This window comes from Rattus norvegicus, chromosome 1 (assembly GCF_021556685.1).
Source record: "Rattus norvegicus strain SHRSP/BbbUtx chromosome 1, alternate assembly SHRSP_T2T, whole genome shotgun sequence".
Taxonomy (NCBI): domain Eukaryota; kingdom Metazoa; phylum Chordata; class Mammalia; order Rodentia; family Muridae; genus Rattus; species Rattus norvegicus.
This window is the reverse complement of record NC_141534.1, coordinates 180360070-180381363: the sequence shown is the minus strand read 5'-3', so window position 1 is coordinate 180381363 and position 21294 is coordinate 180360070. Positions and strand designations below refer to the sequence as shown.

The 21294-nt window shown below is 39.5% G+C and overlaps 2 protein-coding genes and 1 non-coding gene across 44 annotated transcripts in view; 1 reads left to right on the top strand and 2 right to left on the bottom strand.

Moving 5' to 3' along the window:
- Btbd10 (BTB domain containing 10) overlaps positions 1-13767 on the top strand; it is a 57862-nt gene extending 44095 nt beyond the window's left edge. For 18 of the 24 annotated variants that reach the window (XM_087559174.1, XM_087559163.1, XM_087559166.1 and 15 more), the window contains 5 exons: positions 481-583; positions 1203-1323; positions 3421-3618; positions 6348-6458; positions 12666-13749. In XM_087559174.1, coding sequence (XP_087415300.1) covers positions 481-583; positions 1203-1323; positions 3421-3618; positions 6348-6458; positions 12666-12976 — 844 coding nt within the window. In that variant the 3' untranslated portion in view covers positions 12977-13749. 24 annotated transcript variants of the gene reach the window in all.
- On the bottom strand, positions 8207-8270 carry LOC147996936 (U7 small nuclear RNA). The gene has a single exon (XR_015655729.1). It is a non-coding gene; the product is annotated as a U7 small nuclear RNA (small nuclear RNA).
- Positions 13768-14842: 1075 nt separating the features above from the next.
- The window catches only part of Bmal1 (basic helix-loop-helix ARNT like 1), a 98861-nt gene continuing 92409 nt past the window's right edge, over positions 14843-21294 (bottom strand). For all 19 annotated transcript variants that reach the window (XM_087551769.1, XM_087551752.1, XM_087551742.1 and 16 more), the window contains 3 exons: positions 19878-19971; positions 16029-16131; positions 14843-15511 (listed from right to left, as the gene is read on the bottom strand). In XM_087551769.1, coding sequence (XP_087407895.1) covers positions 15351-15511; positions 16029-16131; positions 19878-19971 — 358 coding nt within the window. In that variant the 3' untranslated portion in view covers positions 14843-15350. The remainder of the gene's footprint in view (positions 15512-16028; positions 16132-19877; positions 19972-21294) is intronic.

The window sequence follows — 21294 nt, the reverse complement described above, 5'->3', positions numbered from 1 at the left end:
CAAATCATCCTTTTCTAGAATGATTGTTTTGCTTACTTTCTATCACCATTCAGGGGTGTGGAGGGTTGATACTGTTCATGCTGTGTAGTTTTAGGGCAACCTGGAGTTTCCTCTGTCGCCCAGGATCTGTGGCAGTGATTCTGCCTCTGTCTTCTGAGTGATGAAGGTACAGGTGTGAGCTGCTGTGCCTAGATCAGATGATAGTATTTTCTGTGTGCTAGTGGCAGAGCCCAGGTTCTTATGTATGTGAGGCAACTGCCCTACTACTGGGTGACATGTTTAGCTGTTGGTTTTGTTATTGCTGAAAGGTAATCCATACTGTTGTTACTATCAGACCTTTTATGCTCTTTTTATAACATTTGCCAAATTTCTTGTAATTATTAAAATAATGAAATAATACAATGCTTAAGTATTATTTTTATGTCTGTCTATGAAACTGATATTTCTTTTTAAAAGCATCTTAATTATTTAATGTCACAGGATGTTTGGATCTGGCCGGGAACATAATTTCACACGTCCCAATGAGAAGGGAGAATATGAGGTGGCAGAGGGAATTGGTTCTACTGTGTTTCGAGCTATTTTGGTGAGTGTGTTTCTTGTTTGTGTTAATAACTTAGACATAAGATTCATCCTTAGTAAGTGTTTAGATCTCTACTTAAACAAATTTTATTATTTTGTTTTAAATGTTCTTTAATTCATATTTATGTTTATGGCCTCAGGAAGATATGAAGATTCATCTCTTACCCCTCAATGCAATTCTTTCAGGTGTTCTAAGATTTCTAAAGTCTTATTACTTCTCTTAATTCTCTTATAGTTAGTCAGCTAGATGTAATTTCTTGTACCATAATTTATCGCCCCAAACTAGCACTATGGAAATTTAATGAACATCTGAACATTATCTTACAGATTGTTGTTGTTGTTCTTACTAACTTTTTTTTTTGATGTTTTTCTTCTTTGAAGTTTTAACCATTTATTTTATTTCAGTGAAATGAACTGTGTGTCTGGGCCTGAATTATCTTTATAAGTAAAATTTTAAAGATTATTAGGTAGACTGAGGTCCCATCTAACATTACTCTTCTATAATGTAAAAATACCAGGGCACTAGTAATTTTGAAAGTGCTACCAATCCAACCTTGATAATGGGTTTGGACTACCTTGTGCTCAGGTCCTTAATACATTTTTCTCAAATATTTTTCCTTCAGGATTACTATAAGACAGGAATCATCCGCTGTCCTGATGGCATCTCTATTCCTGAACTGAGAGAAGCGTGTGATTACCTTTGTATCTCTTTTGAATACAGCACAATTAAATGTAGAGATCTCAGTAAGTATGAGGCTTGTGTTTAATAGTGTTTTAAAGCCTGCATGTGTTATTTACATAGACCTCAAATGTTAAGTTCCATTATAGTATCCTGGTATTATAAAAAGTATTTATTGAACTCTGCAGACTTCTAGATACCTGTTATTTTCTAAACGTTTTTCAACTTTAATAATTTTCTTAATGAGCTTTTAGAGATTTTCTCTTTGGCTGTTTCATGGATCATTTCTTATTATTATGACCTAGCTTGGGAACCCTGACCCTTTTCCTAAAGTGTGACTTATTTTCAATCTTTATATCATATCATCTAAAATTTTATCTTTTTAGAATCTCTGTGAGATAGTATATTGAGCACTCTGGAAGATATAAATAATTTTTACTAGGTATACTTGACATTAGAAATCAAAGACCACATATACACACAGTTGGAAGTTTTAGCTTTCCTCTCCTTCAGACATAATTTACTGGTTCCCACTCCCCCTGTGTGTGTGTGTGTGTGTGTGTGTGTGTGTGTGTGTGTGTGTGTGTGTGTGTTTTGAGATGGGGTCTTATGTAGCCCAGGGTAGCCTCAAACTCAATGTATACCTGAGGATGGCCTTAAATCCTGGTTCTCCTGCCTTTATCCCCCAAATACTGGCATTACCCACATCTCTGATTGTGCCCTAACCTTTTATCATCACTTTTAGAAATCTTTTATTAGTTAATGGAATTCAGAATAGCAATCTTTACATAAAATAGATATAGTAAGTATCTTAGGGTTTTAACTGCTACATACAGACCCCATGACCAAGGCCACTCTTATAAGGACAACATTTAATTGAGGCTGCTTACAGGTTCAGAGGTTCAGTGTAGTATCATCAAGGCGGGAGCATGGCAGAATCCAGGTAGGCACTCTGTATCTTCAGCCACAGAGAGCCAGGAGCAGACTACATCCTCAGGCAGCTAGGAGCAGGGTCTCCAAGCCCACCCCACAGTGACACATTTCTTCCAACAAGGCTACACCTTCTAATAGTGCCACTCCCTGGGCCAAGCATTTGCAAACCATCACAGTAAGGCTTTCTAGACTTTAATATTTTTCCTTAAAATATGTCTTATTGAATATTTAGAATTTTTAATTGGAAGCAGTTATTTTGCAGAGGTGTTAGGAATATTAAATAAATGGTACCTGATATGCAGTATTAAGTGAGGATTTGTTTAAGGAAAAAAAAAACAGAGCAAAAATTGGAAATACAAAAACCCAGGAGTAGGAACACATGCCTACAATCCCAGTACCAAAAAGAGGACACAGGAGGGTCAGAAGTTGAAAGTCATCTTCAGCTCTGTAGTAGATTTGAGGCTACTGTGGACTTCCTGAGACACCTCATCTTCTCAAACTGAAAGGAAATAAATGTAAAAAACAAAACTATTAAAAGATCCTTTGGGGGTCAGGGTCGGAGAGGTGGCTCAGCAGTTAAGAGCACTTGTTCCTCTTAGCATGTACATGTTAGCTCACAAACATGTATAATTCCAGTCCCAGAGGAACCCTCTTCTGGTCTCTGTGGGCACGATGCACTCACACACACACACACAGTGCCACATATACATGCAGGCAAACACTCAACACAGAAAGTAAAATAAATATTTTTAAAACAAGTAAGTTACTAAGTTTGCACATTTGTGTTTAGCTACCCTCACAGAGCCCTGCTTGTATGCATCACGTGTACTCTTAGCAGTCTTTCTTCATAGCTTTGAGCCGACTAGAAGATTATGAGCAGTGCTGTGTTGATAACTCTGGCATTAGTTTTCACTGTCAGGTTTTCTGAGCACCTCTGCTAACACTTCCTCTGGCTCTTAAAGTGTTCTTCTTCACTTTTCTGCCTGCCATTCTCTCCCTTGCTCATTGGTCCTTCACCTATCAAATGTGGTTCTCTTTTACTGTTGTCCATATTTTTCTCTGACTTCGTATATGAACTCTTGTAGGTGAAGTGCGATAGCCGAAGAATAACCAATATATCAATGTATGGAATTCTAAAATTAATGCTGACTTATTCTGATGTTCTGTTTATTCTTTGCTTTTATCAGGCATCCAAAAACATCAAGATATTTTTGTGGGTTTCATTTCAGGTGCCCTTATGCATGAGTTATCAAATGATGGTGCTCGTAGACAATTTGAATTTTATCTGGAAGAAATGATCCTCCCTCTTATGGTAGCAAGTGCCCAGAGTGGAGAGCGAGAGTGCCATATTGTAGTGCTTACAGATGATGATGTAGTTGATTGGGATGAGGAGTATCCACCTCAGATGGGAGAGGAATATTCACAGAGTAAGTATTTTGTCATGCTTCTCTCTTCTGGTTCATTATATGGATGATCTCTATATTTTAATAATAATCAAAGAACAGGTATGAGATTCTTCTCATACCCCAGGGACCAAATTAGCTCTTAGTTAAATCCAGCTCATGCTCGTTTTATAGATAATTTTTTTTGTATTGCCTTTGGCTGCTTTGGTGCTATCCTGGCAGAACTGAGTAGCTGCAACAGAGATTGCATGGCTCGCAAAGCCCAGAGCATTTAATTTACTGTTTGAGCCTGTGCATAAAAAGTGTGCCCAGCCCTGCCTGTCAGGCACAGAAACTGTTTTGCTTTTTGTTGAACGTAGGAACTTTAAGTTCCAAGATTTCTTTTTAAAATCATTTGTGCTTCTGATAGCAGTCCTTCCAAGCTTTATTAAACAAACTATAGTTCTCCAGTTGTTTCTGATTAGACTAGCCTATCTTGAGTAGCACTGAATTATTTTTCTACTTCCAAACTTTGTGGTTAGAATTTTTTGTTTTGTTTTTGTTAGAAAGGATCTGTTATGCTGTTTTTATGAGCCCAATACAAACATTTTTAAACAGTGTCATTGGTGAGCTAGCTGCTTGCTTTCTTTTTTTTAATGATCTAGCCTGTTAACCTGGTAAAGGTTAAATTCCACTGATTTTAGGTAAAAGCTGTAGAAATACAGAAAGTATGAAGACTTTTATGTTTCCATTTTATGAGTCACTTTCCAAAAACTAAACACAGATTGCAAATGGCCACATTGTCAACCATTTTCAGAAGCTTTTATGACATGCTGTGGTAGCACTTTCCAAAACAGACAGGTTTGCTTTTACATGATGGACTTACATGAATGTCGTGATTCTCTTAAAAATATTTAATTCTTTAAGAACTTTATACAATGTATTCTGATCATAACCATACTTAGTGTTGTGAGTCTTTTGTAAAGATGCAATAGGTGTCTTTGTCGCTGTTTCCTCAGTCTTTGACTTTTTTTCTGACATATTTCTCAATTGTGTAGAATAAAAAGTTGAACAAAACAGGAAAAACGAAAAGGTGCCAAAACTCAGAATAAACATACTAAATTATTTTTTGTTAAAGAGTTTTTCCTATATATAATTTGTTTTTGGTTTTGGAGGCAGTTCTGCAACTTCATTTGACATTCATCGTGTTAGTTCTTATTCACATTGACAGTCAGTAGGTTTTTGACTATGGTAACAGGCACATAAGTTAGTTACAAGTGTGTAGAGCTTGTTTGGTGAATCTCATCCTTGTTATGTTTTCTGGACAAAGGTTCTATATCACATGCGATATAGAACATTCCTTATTCCTTTGGTTCAAATAGCTTTATTGAGCCTGGTATCAATGCTTACATCTGGAGACCCTATCTCCTTCATGCCAAATTTCCAGATTTCTTTGCATGTTGGGCACACTTCTTGAAGCCCAGTTCATGGATGTGCTCATGAATGTTGATGGTGTATTCTCAGGTCATAACCTTGGTGAGGATAGAATGGCCCTCCTTCTTCTTCTCACCATTTTTCTTTGCAGGAGCCATTCATGCGTTACTGTGGTGACTAAATTATGGTTAGACCAACTTTTCTCCTTTCACTGTTAACATTTAATTTCTGTTTCTTGTTCCTGTTGTTTTTGTTTTTGTTTTTTATCTTGAGCATTATAGCTTGAAGGGAACAAAAGCTTTTTAAACTTAGTTTGTCTAAATGAGATTCGTTTTGTTTCAAAACTGTTCTAGCCTAAAGAAGATTCATTCGTGGAGGATACAAAGATGGCTTTTTCACCCAGACTGATTTTCTAAGTGTGACTATTTCCTTTCTGAATGGTCCAAAACCAAACCAAAACAAACAAAAAACCTTAAGATATCAGTAGTCTCAAAGCTTTAGTTATAAGCACAGATTGATCCCATGGATAAAATTTGTATACAGATTTTCCTTTATTGACTCTTAAGCCAGCATTTTTGGTTTGTGAGTGTGTTTTTCTTTTTTTGACAAAACCTTGCAGTTCACCTTTTAAGGGCGATAACTCCACCAGAAAGAGAGGAGGCGAGGAAGGCCCGTCAGTCTAACTCCCTGAAGTTCCCAGCACGTTTGGAAGACTCAACATGTTGTCAGTGGACTGTCTGCCCTTGGCAAAGCCAGTTTGCTCTAAACAGACTAACCGAGGCAGAACATGCTCGACTCTGCCATATTTAACATCAGTATTAATTGGGGCTCTTTGCCTGAATGGAAAACAGTTTGTGGGGAGGGGCTTTGCCTTTGGGGAAATTATTAATAGTCGCTCAATTCATGAAACGTAAAATGTGCAGTGCTCTTTGACAAGGCAGTCTCCCACCTCCTGAGTAGGCCATGTAGGTATCTTAGTGAAATTCTTTACTCTGCTTGCTTGATAATAGTGTGTAATCAGTATCTTTTGGTTATCTTACTGAAAACTGGGACAGATCCCGTTTCAATAAGTAGATGTGCATCTTTGAAAAGAGATCCTTCCTGTAGATTGGGTTACCTGACTGGTTATCAGAGCTTTTCTTGTTTCCACTTAAGTAGACATTGGCTTCTGCATTAACTGTACTGAATACTGTCCTGTCATGTTGGCTAGTCTTCCTTTGGCATTAGTGCATCCATTATTTCGGCTTTTAGGGATGTCAGGTCCATTTCATGATCAAGGTAAATTGAAGTTAATATATTAAGTATATTAATGTGAAGTATTTTTGTCTTTTTTATTCCAGTTATTTATAGCACAAAATTATATAGATTTTTCAAGTACATTGAAAACAGAGATGTGGCCAAATCAGTTTTGAAGGAGAGGGGTCTTAAGAAGATTAGATTGGGAATAGAAGGTAAGGTGTTTTCAATTCATTTTCTTAAAAAAATTTTTTTAAATGGATCTGCTTATGTAATTCGAATTTATGTGGGAAAGCCCTCTCAAACGGTTACTGGATGATGATGATGATGTAAATATATAAAGTACAGAGACAGTCTTCTGAGAGGACACATGAAAGTCATTAAAAATTAGTATGTATCCCATAAGATTCCCTATTGATACACAAATTAATTTTTTTCCTCCCATGGCATGCCCTGACTCATTTTTAGCAAAGCCCATGTGGTATTTATTGGCTCGCATGTGTACATTCCCATGAAGTTGACAAGGCTGTTTGCCTAATATGTTTTAAAAGCACCTTTTGAAAATTCATGTAGAAACAGTACTTGGCTCACTTTATGCTAATATTCAAGTTGCATACAGTTGCATAGCTTGTTTGATCTTTTAAATGCACATACCTCGGATAGCCTTGACAGATGTGTCTTTCAGTTCAAAGTACATGGTAAGCAGAGGCAGGCTGACCTCTTTGAATTTGAGATCAGCCTGGGCTACATAGTGAGTCCAAGACAGCTAGAGCTAGATAGTAAGAGTCTGTCTTAAAACAAAACATAACCAAATTTCCCTCTTGAATATTCGTGGTAGATTATATGGAAAGTAAAGGCTTTGGAGCCAGATTACTTATGCATTAATTGTTGCCCATTGGCCAAGGCACTAAAACCTGTTTCGTTTTCTGGAATTGAGAACATTAATAATACTTTAAATGGCTATCGTAAGGATGAGCTGAGTTACTGTAAGAAAAGCATTTAAAATGGTATCAGCATATTTATTTATGGTGATTGTGCTAGCTAGAAACCTGGTTCAGGTGCTCAAGGATCACCAGGAATAGGTTGCTCAAACACTTGAAAGCAGTATCCAGAACAGGACAGTAGAATTAAGACACACCAATGCTTGCCTTTGTCATTTCACACTCCCTACACTGAACATTACCTTGTTATAAAAATTAATGGATAGTTCCTATTTGAATGAGAAATCTCATTAGGGAATAAAAAATATGTCAGTTTTTTAATTTTTTGATTCTTTCTGTCTTAGTTTCCTTGGGCAGAGGTGACAAAGCAGGAGTCTGTTTCTGAACTTTGTGATGTCAGAATCTAAGTACTTCTGAATCCTATATTAAGTGTTTTTCCCCCCTTAAAGAGACAACAGTATTTAACAGTATTTGTCCAGATACATTACAGGCTTAGGTAAATTAATCTTGACTTTGGCTAGACAGTACTTATGCTCCTCTACATTTATTTTAATCACTGCTTCTAGATTCTGGAGCATTTTTTTTAAAAACTGATTTGTAGATGCTCAACTTTCCCATCAAGTCTATAGGGTTTTTTCCTCTTAGAAAAACAAGAAACTGAGCATTGCCAAGGCCAGCCTTGGCTAGGAAAGGGTTTCCTGAGAGAAGGACTGTTTGAGAGTGGCAAAAAGAATGACTGGAAGTAAAATGATGAGATGCCTTGTGGTCTGCTTAAGATGGCTCCCTACAAAGCTCTCTTGGCTCGGTAGTCTGCTCCAAGGTAGCTTTTTGTTCAGATAGCTCCCTGCTCAAGATAACTCTCTGCTAGAGACAGCTCTCTCGTGCTAGAAAAACATTTAAAAGCTCTCTCGAGGGGTTGGGGATTTAGCTCAGTGGTAGAGCGCAAGGCCCTGGGTTCGGTCCCCAGCTCCGAAAAAAAGAAAAGAAAAGAAAGAAAAAAAAAAAAGCTCTCTCGATAGCTCATGAGTTTTCTGACCAAAATCAGAAAAGCTGCTAGAAAAAATTCTAAGAGAGTTGTGTTCACTCTCTATGGATTTTCGACCAAAATAAGAAATCCTTTTAGAAAAAATTATAAATGAACTGTGTTTGTTTTCCAGAGATCTACGGATAGATAGCTCAGCTCTTGCTAGAAAAAAAATTCTGAAAAACCAAACAAAAAGTTTGCCATCACTCTCTGCTAGCTTACCTCATGCAGACTAAAAACCCTAGTCTTTTACTCACATATCAATTTGGTCATTTACTCTAGGTTCCTTCTGACCATCCCATGAATCTGCATACTATGACCATAGCCCCTTGATTCTTAGAACAACAAGTACATTTTTTTTTAACATGGCAAATGAATTCAGAGATCTGCCTGCCTCTGTAAGCACAAACAATAAACTCAGCTGGGTGGGAATCCCATCCCGAGATTACCATTCTGTCCATGCTTGGACCTAAATTAGCTTTGTCCCAGGCTGATCTTGAACTCAGGAATCTGCCTGCCTTTGTAACTTACTGACAAACTTATAGTTCAGCTGCCTCCGTTTTTCTAGGTCCACAAAAACCCTTATATAATTAATATTGTATCCTTATATTTTGCATAGTTGCGAAATTATATATTTTTGAACTCATGTTTTCAGAGTTCTTTCTGAATACTAGGGCAGTGAGGCAGGAGTGGGTGGGTTGGGGAACATCTCCCTGGGGAGATGGGGGATGGGATGGGGGATTGCAGAGGGGAAACCAGAAAGGGAGATAACATTTGAAATGTAAATAAATAACAGCCTTAATGACTGTACTGAAGATTACACTTACCATTTTTGTTAAGGACAGAGACACACCCTCTCCTCCCAGACTCATACTATCTCTGATTATCATGGCATCATTAACCTTGGTATACAGAACATTCCCCAAAGGAGGAGCATACAAGCCACATGGCCAGCACTATCATCACTTGTGGAGGCCCACAACTTGCTGGCTCTGTTCCAAGGGTGGGAACCATGTCTTGCTGTCCTTTGCACATGGCAATTCAGGACTCAGCAGGGTATTGCAGCATACCTGAGGAGGAGAAAGAGGAGGCTCAGGAGTACAAGGCTTCCTTGTCATTGTACTTGCCAAGTTTGAACCAACTTGGGTTACAAGAGACCCTGTCTAAACTTCCCCAAAACAAAGAGAATAAAGTAAGCAAAAGAGCCTTAATCCTAGGAGTTTTAACCTTTTTGTCACTCTTTCCCTATGCCTGCTCCAGCTTTCTCAGTTCCTGATTTTACAGTATTGAATGTATTAACTTCTTTGGGAGCCTGGATGTAAGGCTAGAAGAGTATTTTTTTATGCTCATAGCTCCATTATCCCGTATTCACATTCATATAGACATTACTATAGTCAGACCTGTATGTTAGATATTATGTAATAGTAATCAGGTTTTTGAAATTGGTAAGTGATGAGGTTAAAGTATCTATGCTGGGCACAGTGGCATGTCTAGTCCCATTACTTATGAAACTGAGGCTGGTCAAAAAAAAAAAAAAATGAACCAACAGTAGCAACAACAAAAACCTCAAAACTGACTCGTATAAAGATGGGAAAATACAGATAATTTCTGTCTTGATATCCATACCACAGTTCCATTAAAACATGCGTCTTTGAGGGTTGTTTCCTATATCCTTAGTGGGATATCTGACAACTTCAAATGAGTTATAAAGTCAGTGTAGGAGGAGCAGGATCACATGGGTTTGCTACTCCATCTGTCAGAAAATCACCTGTGGCCGGCCTTCCATCCATCATTAGGTGCTGTGCCTGAATTTGATGGAAAACTCTCTTCTGTCATAATATTTAACTGAGATTTACGTTTAAAGGGAAAATCCTGATGTAGTAGTATTGAAATAGTTGCCATAGAATACCAGAGTTTAAGATTGAGAAACTAATTATATGAGCTTGTGAATTAATCTGCACTTTTTATTCTGAGCAGGAGTGGCGGGACAGTAAGAATTGAATTCGTCACAGAAACCAAAATTTTCTGTACAGTTTTGTCATTCTAAGCTTGCAAAAAATATCCTTAGCTTCTTTTTTGTTTAATAAATATTATTTAGGGTTGATAATGTAGCTTAGTGGAAGGGCACTTTCCTAGTATATATACCATAAGGCCCTGGCTTTAATCCTTAATACATTAATTATGATGATGTATTTAAAATTCTTCACCATGGAATCAGATCTTATCTTTTAATGTTACCATGGTTTTCTGACATATGCCCTCTACTCCACATCTCTGAATTTGCCAAACATGTTTTGTATGTTTCTGGATCTGCAGCTTATCTTATGCTAATCTCTTTTTCTGCCTGTGCTTCTCTCTGCCTTTTCCATATCCATTAAGAGCAAACACAAGAAAAGTCACTGGAATTCATTGTGAACATAGCATATGCTTCTTGAGTTTTGAGGGGTTTGTTGTTTTGACTTTATATCAGATGATGTTACCCGCATTAGAGCATAGACACCTTCAAGGTAGCTGGTACTTTAAGTTCTTTGATATAATTAAGCTATTAAACATTACTTGTTGAGTGAAGAGGCTAGAGACAGACTTTATTGTTAAAGGGAAAAATATTCTCGGACAGATATCTGGGTGCTGGAGAGATCGCTCAGCAGTTAAAAGCACTGGGTACAAGTTCCATTCCCAGCACCCATATCAGACAACTTTGATTGCGTGTAACTCCGTTTCCAGAGGATCTGACACTTGCATGCACGTGCACCAACAGACACTCTCTCTCTCTCTCTCTCTCTCTCTCTCTCTCTCTCTCTCTCTCTCTCTCTCTCTCTCTGTCTCATAGAGCAGAAAGAAAAAGATATATGACAAAGATTGTCACTGTTGTGTTCTGGTAGTTCATTCAGTGTATGCTCTATGTTGGGTCAGTGCCTACAGCATATTAGGCTTGGGAGATTGAGGTGCAGATGCTGGCTTCTGCTTAGGTGGGAGTCAGGCATAACACAAAGGTAATTACCGATTAGTGTTGCTGGTACTGTAATAACATGAGTGCTTTGGAGGATAAGCAGCAAATAATTAACTCTGTGTAGACTCCTAATATTTTGCCAAGGGTGGAAAAAATATTGGAATCCCAGAAGTTCCTGGGGGGATTCCAGTTCTAGAGCAATTGGGCAAAAAACACAAAAGCATATTCAGGAAGAACTGAAGTTTGTTGTAACCAGTCTATTTTAGTATGAGAGGAAATATAAAATAAAGGTAGTTGAGATTGAGTCAGTTAGGACCAGGTTTTAAAACATCTTGAGGCATACATATCCTTCTCCTTGAAGCATAAAAAAAATTATTAGCAGTTTTAAAGCAAGCATGCATTGTAATTCTGTTTGGGTAGAGATGATCTGTGTGAGAGATGGGAATATAGTCACATAGAAAACTGAGATTTCTAAAAAGGTCTAGGAAGGATCGAGAACAAGGGAGTCTAAAGAACCCTTCTCACCTCCTGCACCCTCTAATGGTTGAAGACTGGAGGTATAAGATAAAGAAGCCTTCTCTAGATCTTCAGAAAGCCTTTGGCTTTGTTTACCAAAACCCCTCCAGGCTCCCTCACACATAGACTACACACACCCTTAGACAGTACAAACTGATCATCTACTGTCTGAGGCCTTTCTGGTTCTCTGATACCGTTTGATGATACAGACCAAATCCAATTTGTTGCCTTTTTTTTTTTTTTTAAGCTTTATTGGAGTCATTTCTTTGTTCTCTGTGACTGATTTCACCAACTAAAGTTGGATAGGTTCAGTAGAAACCATATCATTTACAAGATGGAAATACATACTGTAGCCTGTTACAGAAAAGTTTACTTATCTCTAGTTTAGTTCTTACTGATAGAATGGAGGGAAAAGACTTGTATATAGTATTTTCCAAGAACTTTATGTGTTTGGAGAAATCTCTTTACTAATCAATAATTGAAAGTTTTCTGAAACTTTGGGTTGTTTTTATGAGTTATTACTTTTTAGTGACTATGATTCAAAAAAATGTTATAGATACAAGTTTAATTCACTGTTGAGATATTCAGAATAAAATGGTGGAAGAGATTAAAATATCGCCCTTACACTTGCTGAGCTAGCTGCGGAATTTAATAACCTGCTGGAGAGCAGATTATTCTTTGTTATTTAACAAAAATTCTAGAGCCATGTAAAGACAAGACTAAGCTTATGGAAACTGGAAGGCTAATAGAGCCAGAAATTGCAGGCCTTTAGGCTCAGTCACACCATGAGGAGAGCAGTGAGTGTTGCTAGTGCACAGATAAAGCTCAGATCCACTGCAGATTACACACCAGTGTGTGGAGACCTACCCTCCGCGGTCCCACTTTAAAAGTGTTTTGTGGGAGTTGAGTACTGAGTAGCTGAAAAGCTCTCAACAGCTGACTTGAATGAGAAGTTGTGTGTCCCTTTTTAAAATTCCTTTCTTTCCTCCAGGCTACCCTACCTACAAAGAAAAAGTAAAGAAAAGGCCAGGGGGCCGTCCAGAAGTCATTTACAACTATGTCCAAAGACCCTTCATTCGAATGTCCTGGGAGAAGGAGGAAGGAAAGAGCCGGCACGTAGACTTCCAGTGTGTAAAGAGCAAATCTATCACCAACCTGGCAGCAGCTGCTGCAGACATTCCCCAGGACCAGCTGGTAGTCATGCACCCCACTCCCCAGGTGGATGAGCTGGATAGCCTTCCCAGCCACCCTGCCTCAGGCAACAATGACCTCGATCCTGACGCACAGAATCCAATGCTGTGATGCTGATGTTCCTGAAACCATAGCATGCTACTCTCCACAGTGACGTCGTACTCCTCATTCTGCACTGCGAAGCCACTTTTCTTCATTGTGAGATGCACACGTTTAGGATACTGCAGTGTAGGCTTTTTTAAAGACCAAAGGTAGCTGAATGGTTTTTTAACGAGTACAACTTTAGCATCCTGGTTCCAGTTCTATAAATGTATTTGTTTACCAGTAGGTTTGTGAAATTGGTTCTTTGTATGGGGACAGTCCTTTTTCACACATCTAGAAGTGGGAATTTGGCAGCTGGGGTACTTTCAGTGTAGATTGACCCTCATGCCCCAGGTAAGATGCAGAATATTACAGAGTTGCACTTTATAGATGGTGGTTAAATGGAGCTGCTGAAGCCATTTTAGAGCTGTGATGCACAGCATAACGTAAGTGCTTCTACCAGAGTACTCCTCAGCACAGTATGTATAGTTGGCCCACAACAAGCAAAAACATATTTATCTTGGGTTTATTTAAACAATTAGGATGAACTTTGATGCTTATAGTGTTGGTTCACTCATCTCCAGAGCCCTGCAGTCCTTTTAGAGTGAGTCACATGCAGGGAGGGTGAACGTCAAGAGGTGGTTTACTGTCCAGTCTGCCTTATCCTTAATCCGTTCATATATTTATTTACTAATGCTTTTTTTCTTAAGAGTTATGGGATAGGAAAATGAACTGTTTGCTCTTCATTTACTAAATGATTGTAAACTCGAGTTTTTCATCAAAATAAAATTTCATTGTTTTAATGTTTCTGACCAACTTTATGAACACGTTGGCTAGATTCTATGTCATGTATGTTACATAAAACTAGAAATCAAATGATAGCTTTAAAAGCACTTTGGTATATTTGTAAGAGGCACTTAAATTTCCTATAAATTCAGGAAAGCACTATAAATTCAAAGCAGTTGATCAAAATTTTTAGGATATGAAAATGGAATGACACCTGTGTTTAGGAACCCTAACTTTCAGGGCTAGTTTCTAATTCTTAATTCAGTATTCTTTCCATCAATCTGTGCTACTCTATTCAGCAAACTGTTTAAATATTTGATGGTTTGCAACAAAGAATCATTAATATTTTTAGTGCTTCAGGTCTTAGATCACTTAACTTTGTGTAGCCATACAAATAGTCCAGGACTGTCCTCAGAGCCACAGAATTGCCTGCTTGGAGTGTTCAGCTGTGCCTGTGCAAAAGGTCATCCTAACTATGCTTTTTACTGTTTATATATAAAATCAGAAGACCCTCCTCACCTGAGTGTCTATTCCCACCTCCACTTATATACAACTGCCCTTAACTGGATTTGGCCTTGGGAAGAGTATATAAAGCTGGGGAAGATTAGGAAATGGGTTACAGCTCCATCCGGATGCCTATGGGAAACCCATTTTCTCAGCTGAGTAAAGGCTTTCTAGTGTGGCCTTTGTAGTAGGAGCACCCTGATAGGGAACCTCTCACCTATGTTCTATATCGAAGCCCAGTAAACCTATTAGTGTCCAGAGTGAACTTTAGTTTGTTGGAATCACATCTCAATTTGTCAATGGGACCATGGAAAGAGGGTAGATGTTGCTTATGTCGCAGCACCGTACAACTGCAGATCTAGAGAAGCCAGCTTGTAATCTTGAACTTGAAATCAAAGCATTGAAAATTAGAGTTAATGTCTTTGTTTTCATATAAATTAAGATGGCTACAATTTGGAAATGAACTATTTTTATAATATGTCTAAGCTGGTAGCATGGGAGAAGTTATTGTAAGAGCAGGAATGTGTTTAGACCATCATTGAAATGGATGAACCAGTCCTGTAGCATATGAAGATTTTCTCCCTAATTATCAAATGGGAACAGTAATTATAGAACAAGGGAAACATTTATTAAAAATATTTAACTGTCTAATACATTATACTTTAACCCATATTTATAGTAAAGGATTCTTACAAGGAAGAATAAACAGCTTTATGATACAATTAGTATAAGAAATATCCACATGGGGGACTTCTTTGTAGTGTAAAAACACCATACATCTGAAATGACCATTTTGCATATAAAAGCTACCAATGATGCTTCTGTGCACAATGATTAAAAAATTCAACACAACCAAAATCCAAAATATACAATTAATGCAAGCTATCCACAGCTAGCCCAAACTCAATGATGAGGAAACACTGGAGCAGGCTTAGTTCCACTTTGTCTGAAGTTACACATGGTAGATTGACTTGTCTCAATGGCTCTGAGATGGCTTTTATGGAGTCAGTACATAAAAGCTGTTCTCTCCCTATCCAGTAAGCTTCACAGACTGTAAAACTTCACCAGTAATGCACTTTGATACTGTAGCTGTTGCCAGAGCAAAATGTAGTGTCTACAGTGGCCATGGCAAGTCACTAAAGTCAACGGGACCACCCAGCCCCGCATCTGCTTCCAAGAGGCTCATGATGACAGCCATTGCTGCCTCGTCGTTACTGGGGCTGCTTGATCCTTGGTCGTTGTCTATCATGTCGATGCCTATGTGGGGGTTCTCACCTGTGGAGGGAAGAAAGGCTTGTCAGTAAAAATTACACACTTAGACTTGGAAAAACAACTTCTCGACACACTGGTAAGGAAGTTACATTTAACAAAAGTAAGGGGTTATTTGGGGGATTCTGTTGCCATAACTTTTCATTGTTACTGCCTTTCAGAAGAACATCTAAAATTAACACAAAGAAATCCTTAAAATTCAGTAATAATTTGAGTCAAGTCCATTTTAGTCCTTTGGCAACGAGTTAGTCAACAGTTGTTTGCAAAAGTGATGCCAACCAGAAAAGGAGAGGTGGGAAAGCAGACAGAGGAGGCTGCATGTGCTGGAAGTCACTGGGTGACTCAACACCCCTGAGTTGCATGGGCTTCCCTCTGAAAGACTGCACCATGCAGGAGAAAACCTGTCTGGATCGATGTAGAGGCATGTGGACCGCTGGGGTACGTAACCAGGCCTTAAGCCCACTCTGTAGCTAGTGTTTGGCAAACTCATCACTCACAGAGGTGAATGATGATGACAACTTACCAAGAATAGACGAACTATCAGAGTAGGGATAGCCTGGGGTCTCCTGAGCCTGCCCTGGTAGTAGGCCAGCGGAAGGAATGTCTGGAGTCCCTCCATTTAGAATCTGCAGATAAAAGAAAAAATGAAAAGTTTCCCACTCAAATAGTAATCCCACTATAATTACTATCAAGCAATGTTACTAAGAGGATGAAGTATTGAGTGAAGGGACTTAAAATGGGTTCAGTTTCCTATTTTTTCCTCCTATCAAACAAGGCCCTGTTTAAACAGTTGTGATGAGGGGGAACAGCCTGTCCCCTATAAACTACTTTCTCTACATGAAGCTAACAAAGGCTGGGTAAATCGGCTCTCTGTATCACACTGCCCCTGTACTTACTTAAAGCCAAGGCTTAAACATCAGTGAGCCCAGATTGCCCTGTAAGGGAGGGAGTGGCCCATGGCAACAGATAGCTGCTGAAGTAGTTGGGGTCAGTAACAATTTGTGAAGAGAAACAACTAGGACAAGAAAACACGAAGTAAATCTTTGATCATCAGGTGTACCAGAGGCACTAAGTAGCCTCTGGTTTTCTCTTCCTAAGATGTGATCTTTGCTATTGTTTCTCTGTAGGAGAAATCTGTCTTAAAACCCCACTCCCAACTCCCACCAGCAACACCCCAACCTGGACCGCCAAGCTTCCCTGCCCTGGGCTGAGGTATTTAGACAGGGTAAGGAAATAGTGGCTGCCGGGTTTCAGAAACCCAAGTTCCCAACCTTGCCAGCAGATGGCACTGCAACTTTACAGTTCAGTTGTGCAGGATGGGGGTCCCTGTACAATAGTAAAGATGATTAAATCACCCTCCCCCCCAATGTTTTAGGTAGGGTACGTTCATATAAATAACATGGTTTTTGAAATATAGATTATGTATTAACGAATAAATATTTTAGTGAAAAATCACCTGTTACAAGAAATTTTTAGAAGTGTGTTAATGTTTTATAACATTGCAAATGTTAAGAGAGTTCAGCTAGGTTCTCCCACCTGTTCCATTCAGTCTGTGTAAATGTAGTTTGAATGTTTGAAGAAAATTTTAGCCCCCAGCAGATAAGTGGTTATATGAAGTCTCGACTTTCACCAATTTTAACATTCTTTGATGGTGCCTCAGCAGTTAAGTATATGTCTCATAAATGTTTATTATGGTGTGGAATCCTGTTGAGTGCCTGTTATGTGAAAAATCCATGGGTATATCTTGGCATTCAGAAAAGTTATCCCTTTGGTGATTTTGAAATAGTCTACACTGATCACTTAAAGGATATTAGTTCACTTGGAATGGCTTGATCTTGGGTGATTTTGAAATAATCCTGTATTGACCATTTATAGCAGCCTTTCTCAACCTTGGGTACCACCCCTTGGGGGTCAAATGACCCTTTCATAGGTTGCATAGTAAATATTTACAACCTGTAACAGCAAAACTACAGTTATGACATAGTAACAAAAATAGCTTGATGGTTGAGGGTCACCACAACATAAGGGTCGCAGCATTAGGAAGGTTGAAACCGCTGACTTAGAAGCAGACCTTTCAAGTTAACGTGAAGCTATCGTCACCTGCCATTGTATAGAATTGAGAAAATGATTGAGCTCCATGCAGCAGGTACAAGCTTTCTAAAATTCCCAGTCTTGACTGAAAGCTCAAATTTTATCACTGCCACTTTTTCCTTGAAGTGGCAAATATACGGAAAGGAGCAACAGTTTTAGCTTGTGATAGAACCACACAAGTATGCTTCTTGAAGCAACTGCCATGGTAGGTATGCAGTAAAGCTCCATTGTTTTTCATTTTAAGTCTTTGCATTTCAATTTTTATGAGTGTTTTGCTTGTATATAAATATATGTTAAATATATTGTGTACAGTGCCTATGGAGGCCAAAAGAGGGTGTCAGATCCCCTGGAACTGGAATCCCAGACTTGTGAGCAGCCATGTGGGCGTTAGAAATGGGACCTGGGTCCTCTGTAAGTAAGAGCAGCTAGTGCTCTTAACAGCGGAGCCATCTCTCCAGGCCTTAGTCATCTCGAATGTTTCATAAAGACACTGCTAAGCTGGCTTACATCTTACTGTGTGTGGTAGGGAAGAATACAATGATATTTAAGAGTTTGGTGACATGGGTTTTTATGCTTCTCAGTGCAAACAAACAGACTGAAAACAATGGGTAATTTTAACATTGTTATGAAAATAGCTTTGACTGGGCAAATCCTTGAGAGGGTATGGAGATTCTCTCAAAAGGTGACGTCTGTAAGATTCTGCTTAACTGAACTTGGCTTGATGAGCCTGCATGTCCTAAGTCCCCCAGGGATCCATGGAGGCTTCCAGTCTCCCCTTTTCAGCTTGATCTGCAGGAAACAACTTCCGGCTAAACAACAAGGCAAATTGACTGAAGGTCCGTCCACCTTTGCCCTGCTTTGCTGAGCTATTTAATGCTGCAGTTATTTTTAACTCAATCATGCTTTCTCTTGAGTCCTGTTGCCAGGAACTTTTACAAAATAGATTCCATTTTTATTACAGACCCATTTTTAAAAGCCAGTGAAAAAGGAAAATTTTTTTCATAAACACCTCAAAAACACTTCAAGCTATATGATACAGGGTGTGGTAGTTGCTGTTCATCAGAAGACCTGGATTGTTAAAATTCAGGAGAGCTTGGATTTTGCATATATACATATAAATGAAAATTGTCCTGGGGATAAGCATAGAACATACCAAAAGCCAGCTGCCTGAAAGGCGAATTAAGGAGGTGGGATTGCAGGTCATATTACTCTACTGATGCTATTTTCTTAATCATTCCCAAGAGCCAGGCAGTTCCACATTCATTGTCGTACAATAGAACTTCAGGGACAGACCACTGCTATCCTCCCCATGTCAGCTCCATCATAAGGAGCTTGGAAGGTGTGAGCAATGGCATAACTAGCACACAGCGAAGCCAGGCTTCACACTTGCCATGACAGTGCTCTTGCCCACAATGGGAGGGCTTTTCAATTCCCTGGAGGGATCAAAACCCTTTTTAAACAAGTGTCAAGCAGAATCAGTTGCCCTTCCTCCTCTCCTCTCAGCCGCCCCCTCACTCACCCACCCTGACAGCGCCAGACCTGGTTAACCTGGGCCTGTAAGGAGCCCAGTTCAGAAAAGCCCTGCTTCGCTTCTGGTATTTGTCTCTTGAGAGAATCACACCTGATTTCATTCCTGGTTGTCTCTGTTTGTGTCCAGGGCATAGGGGAAGGAAGATTTCATGTGCAAAGTCCTTTGTGTGGTCCTGATCCTGGGGGCTATTTTAATAGATTTTTAACTTACAATTAGTATAATTTACATAGGTTTGTAAATTCTCTAGTAAAGAGGAAAATAGGTGTTTTCCAAACCTCTATAAATCTCTATGGTGTCATCTTCTAGGTAGCTCTTTGTGAGAGTTGGTGACTGGTTAAGTACTTGAGGCTGTATCACATCAGAGGGACACATTTTGGTGACAGTTCTCCAAGTGTTTAGCTACAAAGCCTGGCTTGACTTGGCATGTGGCTAATGCTTTGCTTTTACTAATTGGTATCCATTCACTTGAAATTCCTGACAGTAAGGTCCTTCCTAATCTTTCCCTCACAGGAAGTCTGAACTGTGTCCTCAATGAGTGACAGTCCCCCTTTCCTCAGAATGTTCTTCCTGCTTTCCCAAACGTACCTGGAGTACACCCCCTGAGCAAGTCAGTAAGCCTCCCTAAGTGCCAGCTACATACAAGTATGCTCATTTCAAGGAGGAAAGAACGTCTTGACTTATACCAGAAATCACAGCAGTTCTATAGTCCAGCCTCTAGTGTTTTCAGGATGTCTAACCCATCACGCTTACCTTCTTGCCTCCTGGAGAGGAAGCATCAGGGGGAGGCGTACTTGTGATGTTCAGTGGGCTGGAGCCACAGCTGGAAGGTGATGACCCTCTTATCCTGTTAGAGAAGAGTTAGTTACACTAGTTACAAGGCCTTGACGGGTGGTGGGGCTGGAGAGATGCTAAGGAGTGAGGATAGGGAGAATAAGGAGCTAAGGTAGGGACGGGCAAATGTTCTGTAGGGCCAAATAACTTGGTTCTGTAAGCCATAAGGGCTCAGTCACAGCAGTCACACATAATACATAAGTTCAGCTGTGTTCCAATAAAGCCTTATTTCCAAAGCTGGATTGTTCTGCATGTATCTGATCTGGAAGGTAGACTCCAAAAGGAGTAACTGTCAAAGCCTTTGTTTGGATTAGAGTGTGGCTAATTAATATTAAATGGCCAGCTTTATTTCTTCATAGAATACAGGTGAGCTGGGGACCTCAGAAGTTTAGCCACCATCTTTGCTACCATGAATTGGAGGTGAGAGCAAGTATGTCCTCTTCCCAGCAAACATTTACAAATGAGTGTCCCTGGGAATGGACAGTGTAGCTCAGGCACACCTAAAAAGGAAACTTATAGTCAGTAAACAGTAGCAGCCTTCTCGGGGAGTGAGTGATTAAAGATGGATCTGGGACTTCTTCATTCTATCCCACTACAGCAGATTAGGAGACTCAGAACTGTAACTCTTCCCACACCCATGATTCGTCGACCCTAGGGAGAGAAGCTGTGGCTTGGAGCAAGAGTTTGTGTTCATTGTGCTTTCAAGAGTCCTTGCTTGCATCCAAGCTGGAGCCTGAGTGTGGAGTATGGAGGCAGCTCTGTTACCACCAGGCAGGCTTTCAGCCACTCCAGGATGAATACAGCCTGTTTCCAGCCACTGTGCCTCAGTCTCTACATCTAAGAATTGGCTCCTGGCCTGCACTGACTGTTTGTGAGAAAAGTTTTCTGTCTCCCAGACTAGAAACTCCTCAAAGTCAGGTACACCAGACATGCAGATGGCAAGAAACCCTGAAACTGCTAAGTTTCAGCCAACACTGTCTCCTCAGGATGGAGGCCTGTGAAGCCACCTTTCCCAGGCTCCCCATCCTGGAATGGCCTTTTCCCCATTCCTCATTACCTTTAGCACTGGTTCTAGACGCTGGTTTCTCTACAGGACAGAGCTGGGTTAGGAAGCACACCCACCTTTATCTATCTCTATTCTCATGAGCTTCCACAAAGCATAGCACAGCAGTTTGGATACCTGCTCAGTATCCTACAATGAGGAATCTTGAAAAATCCTTATAGTCCAAACTTCTTGGGATTATGCATTAGGAGTCTTTAACCCTCTCCCCTTAAAGCTCTGTGCTTGCTTCCTATAGGAAGTCTGGCCGGTAGATTCCCTGAGCATCATTCACAT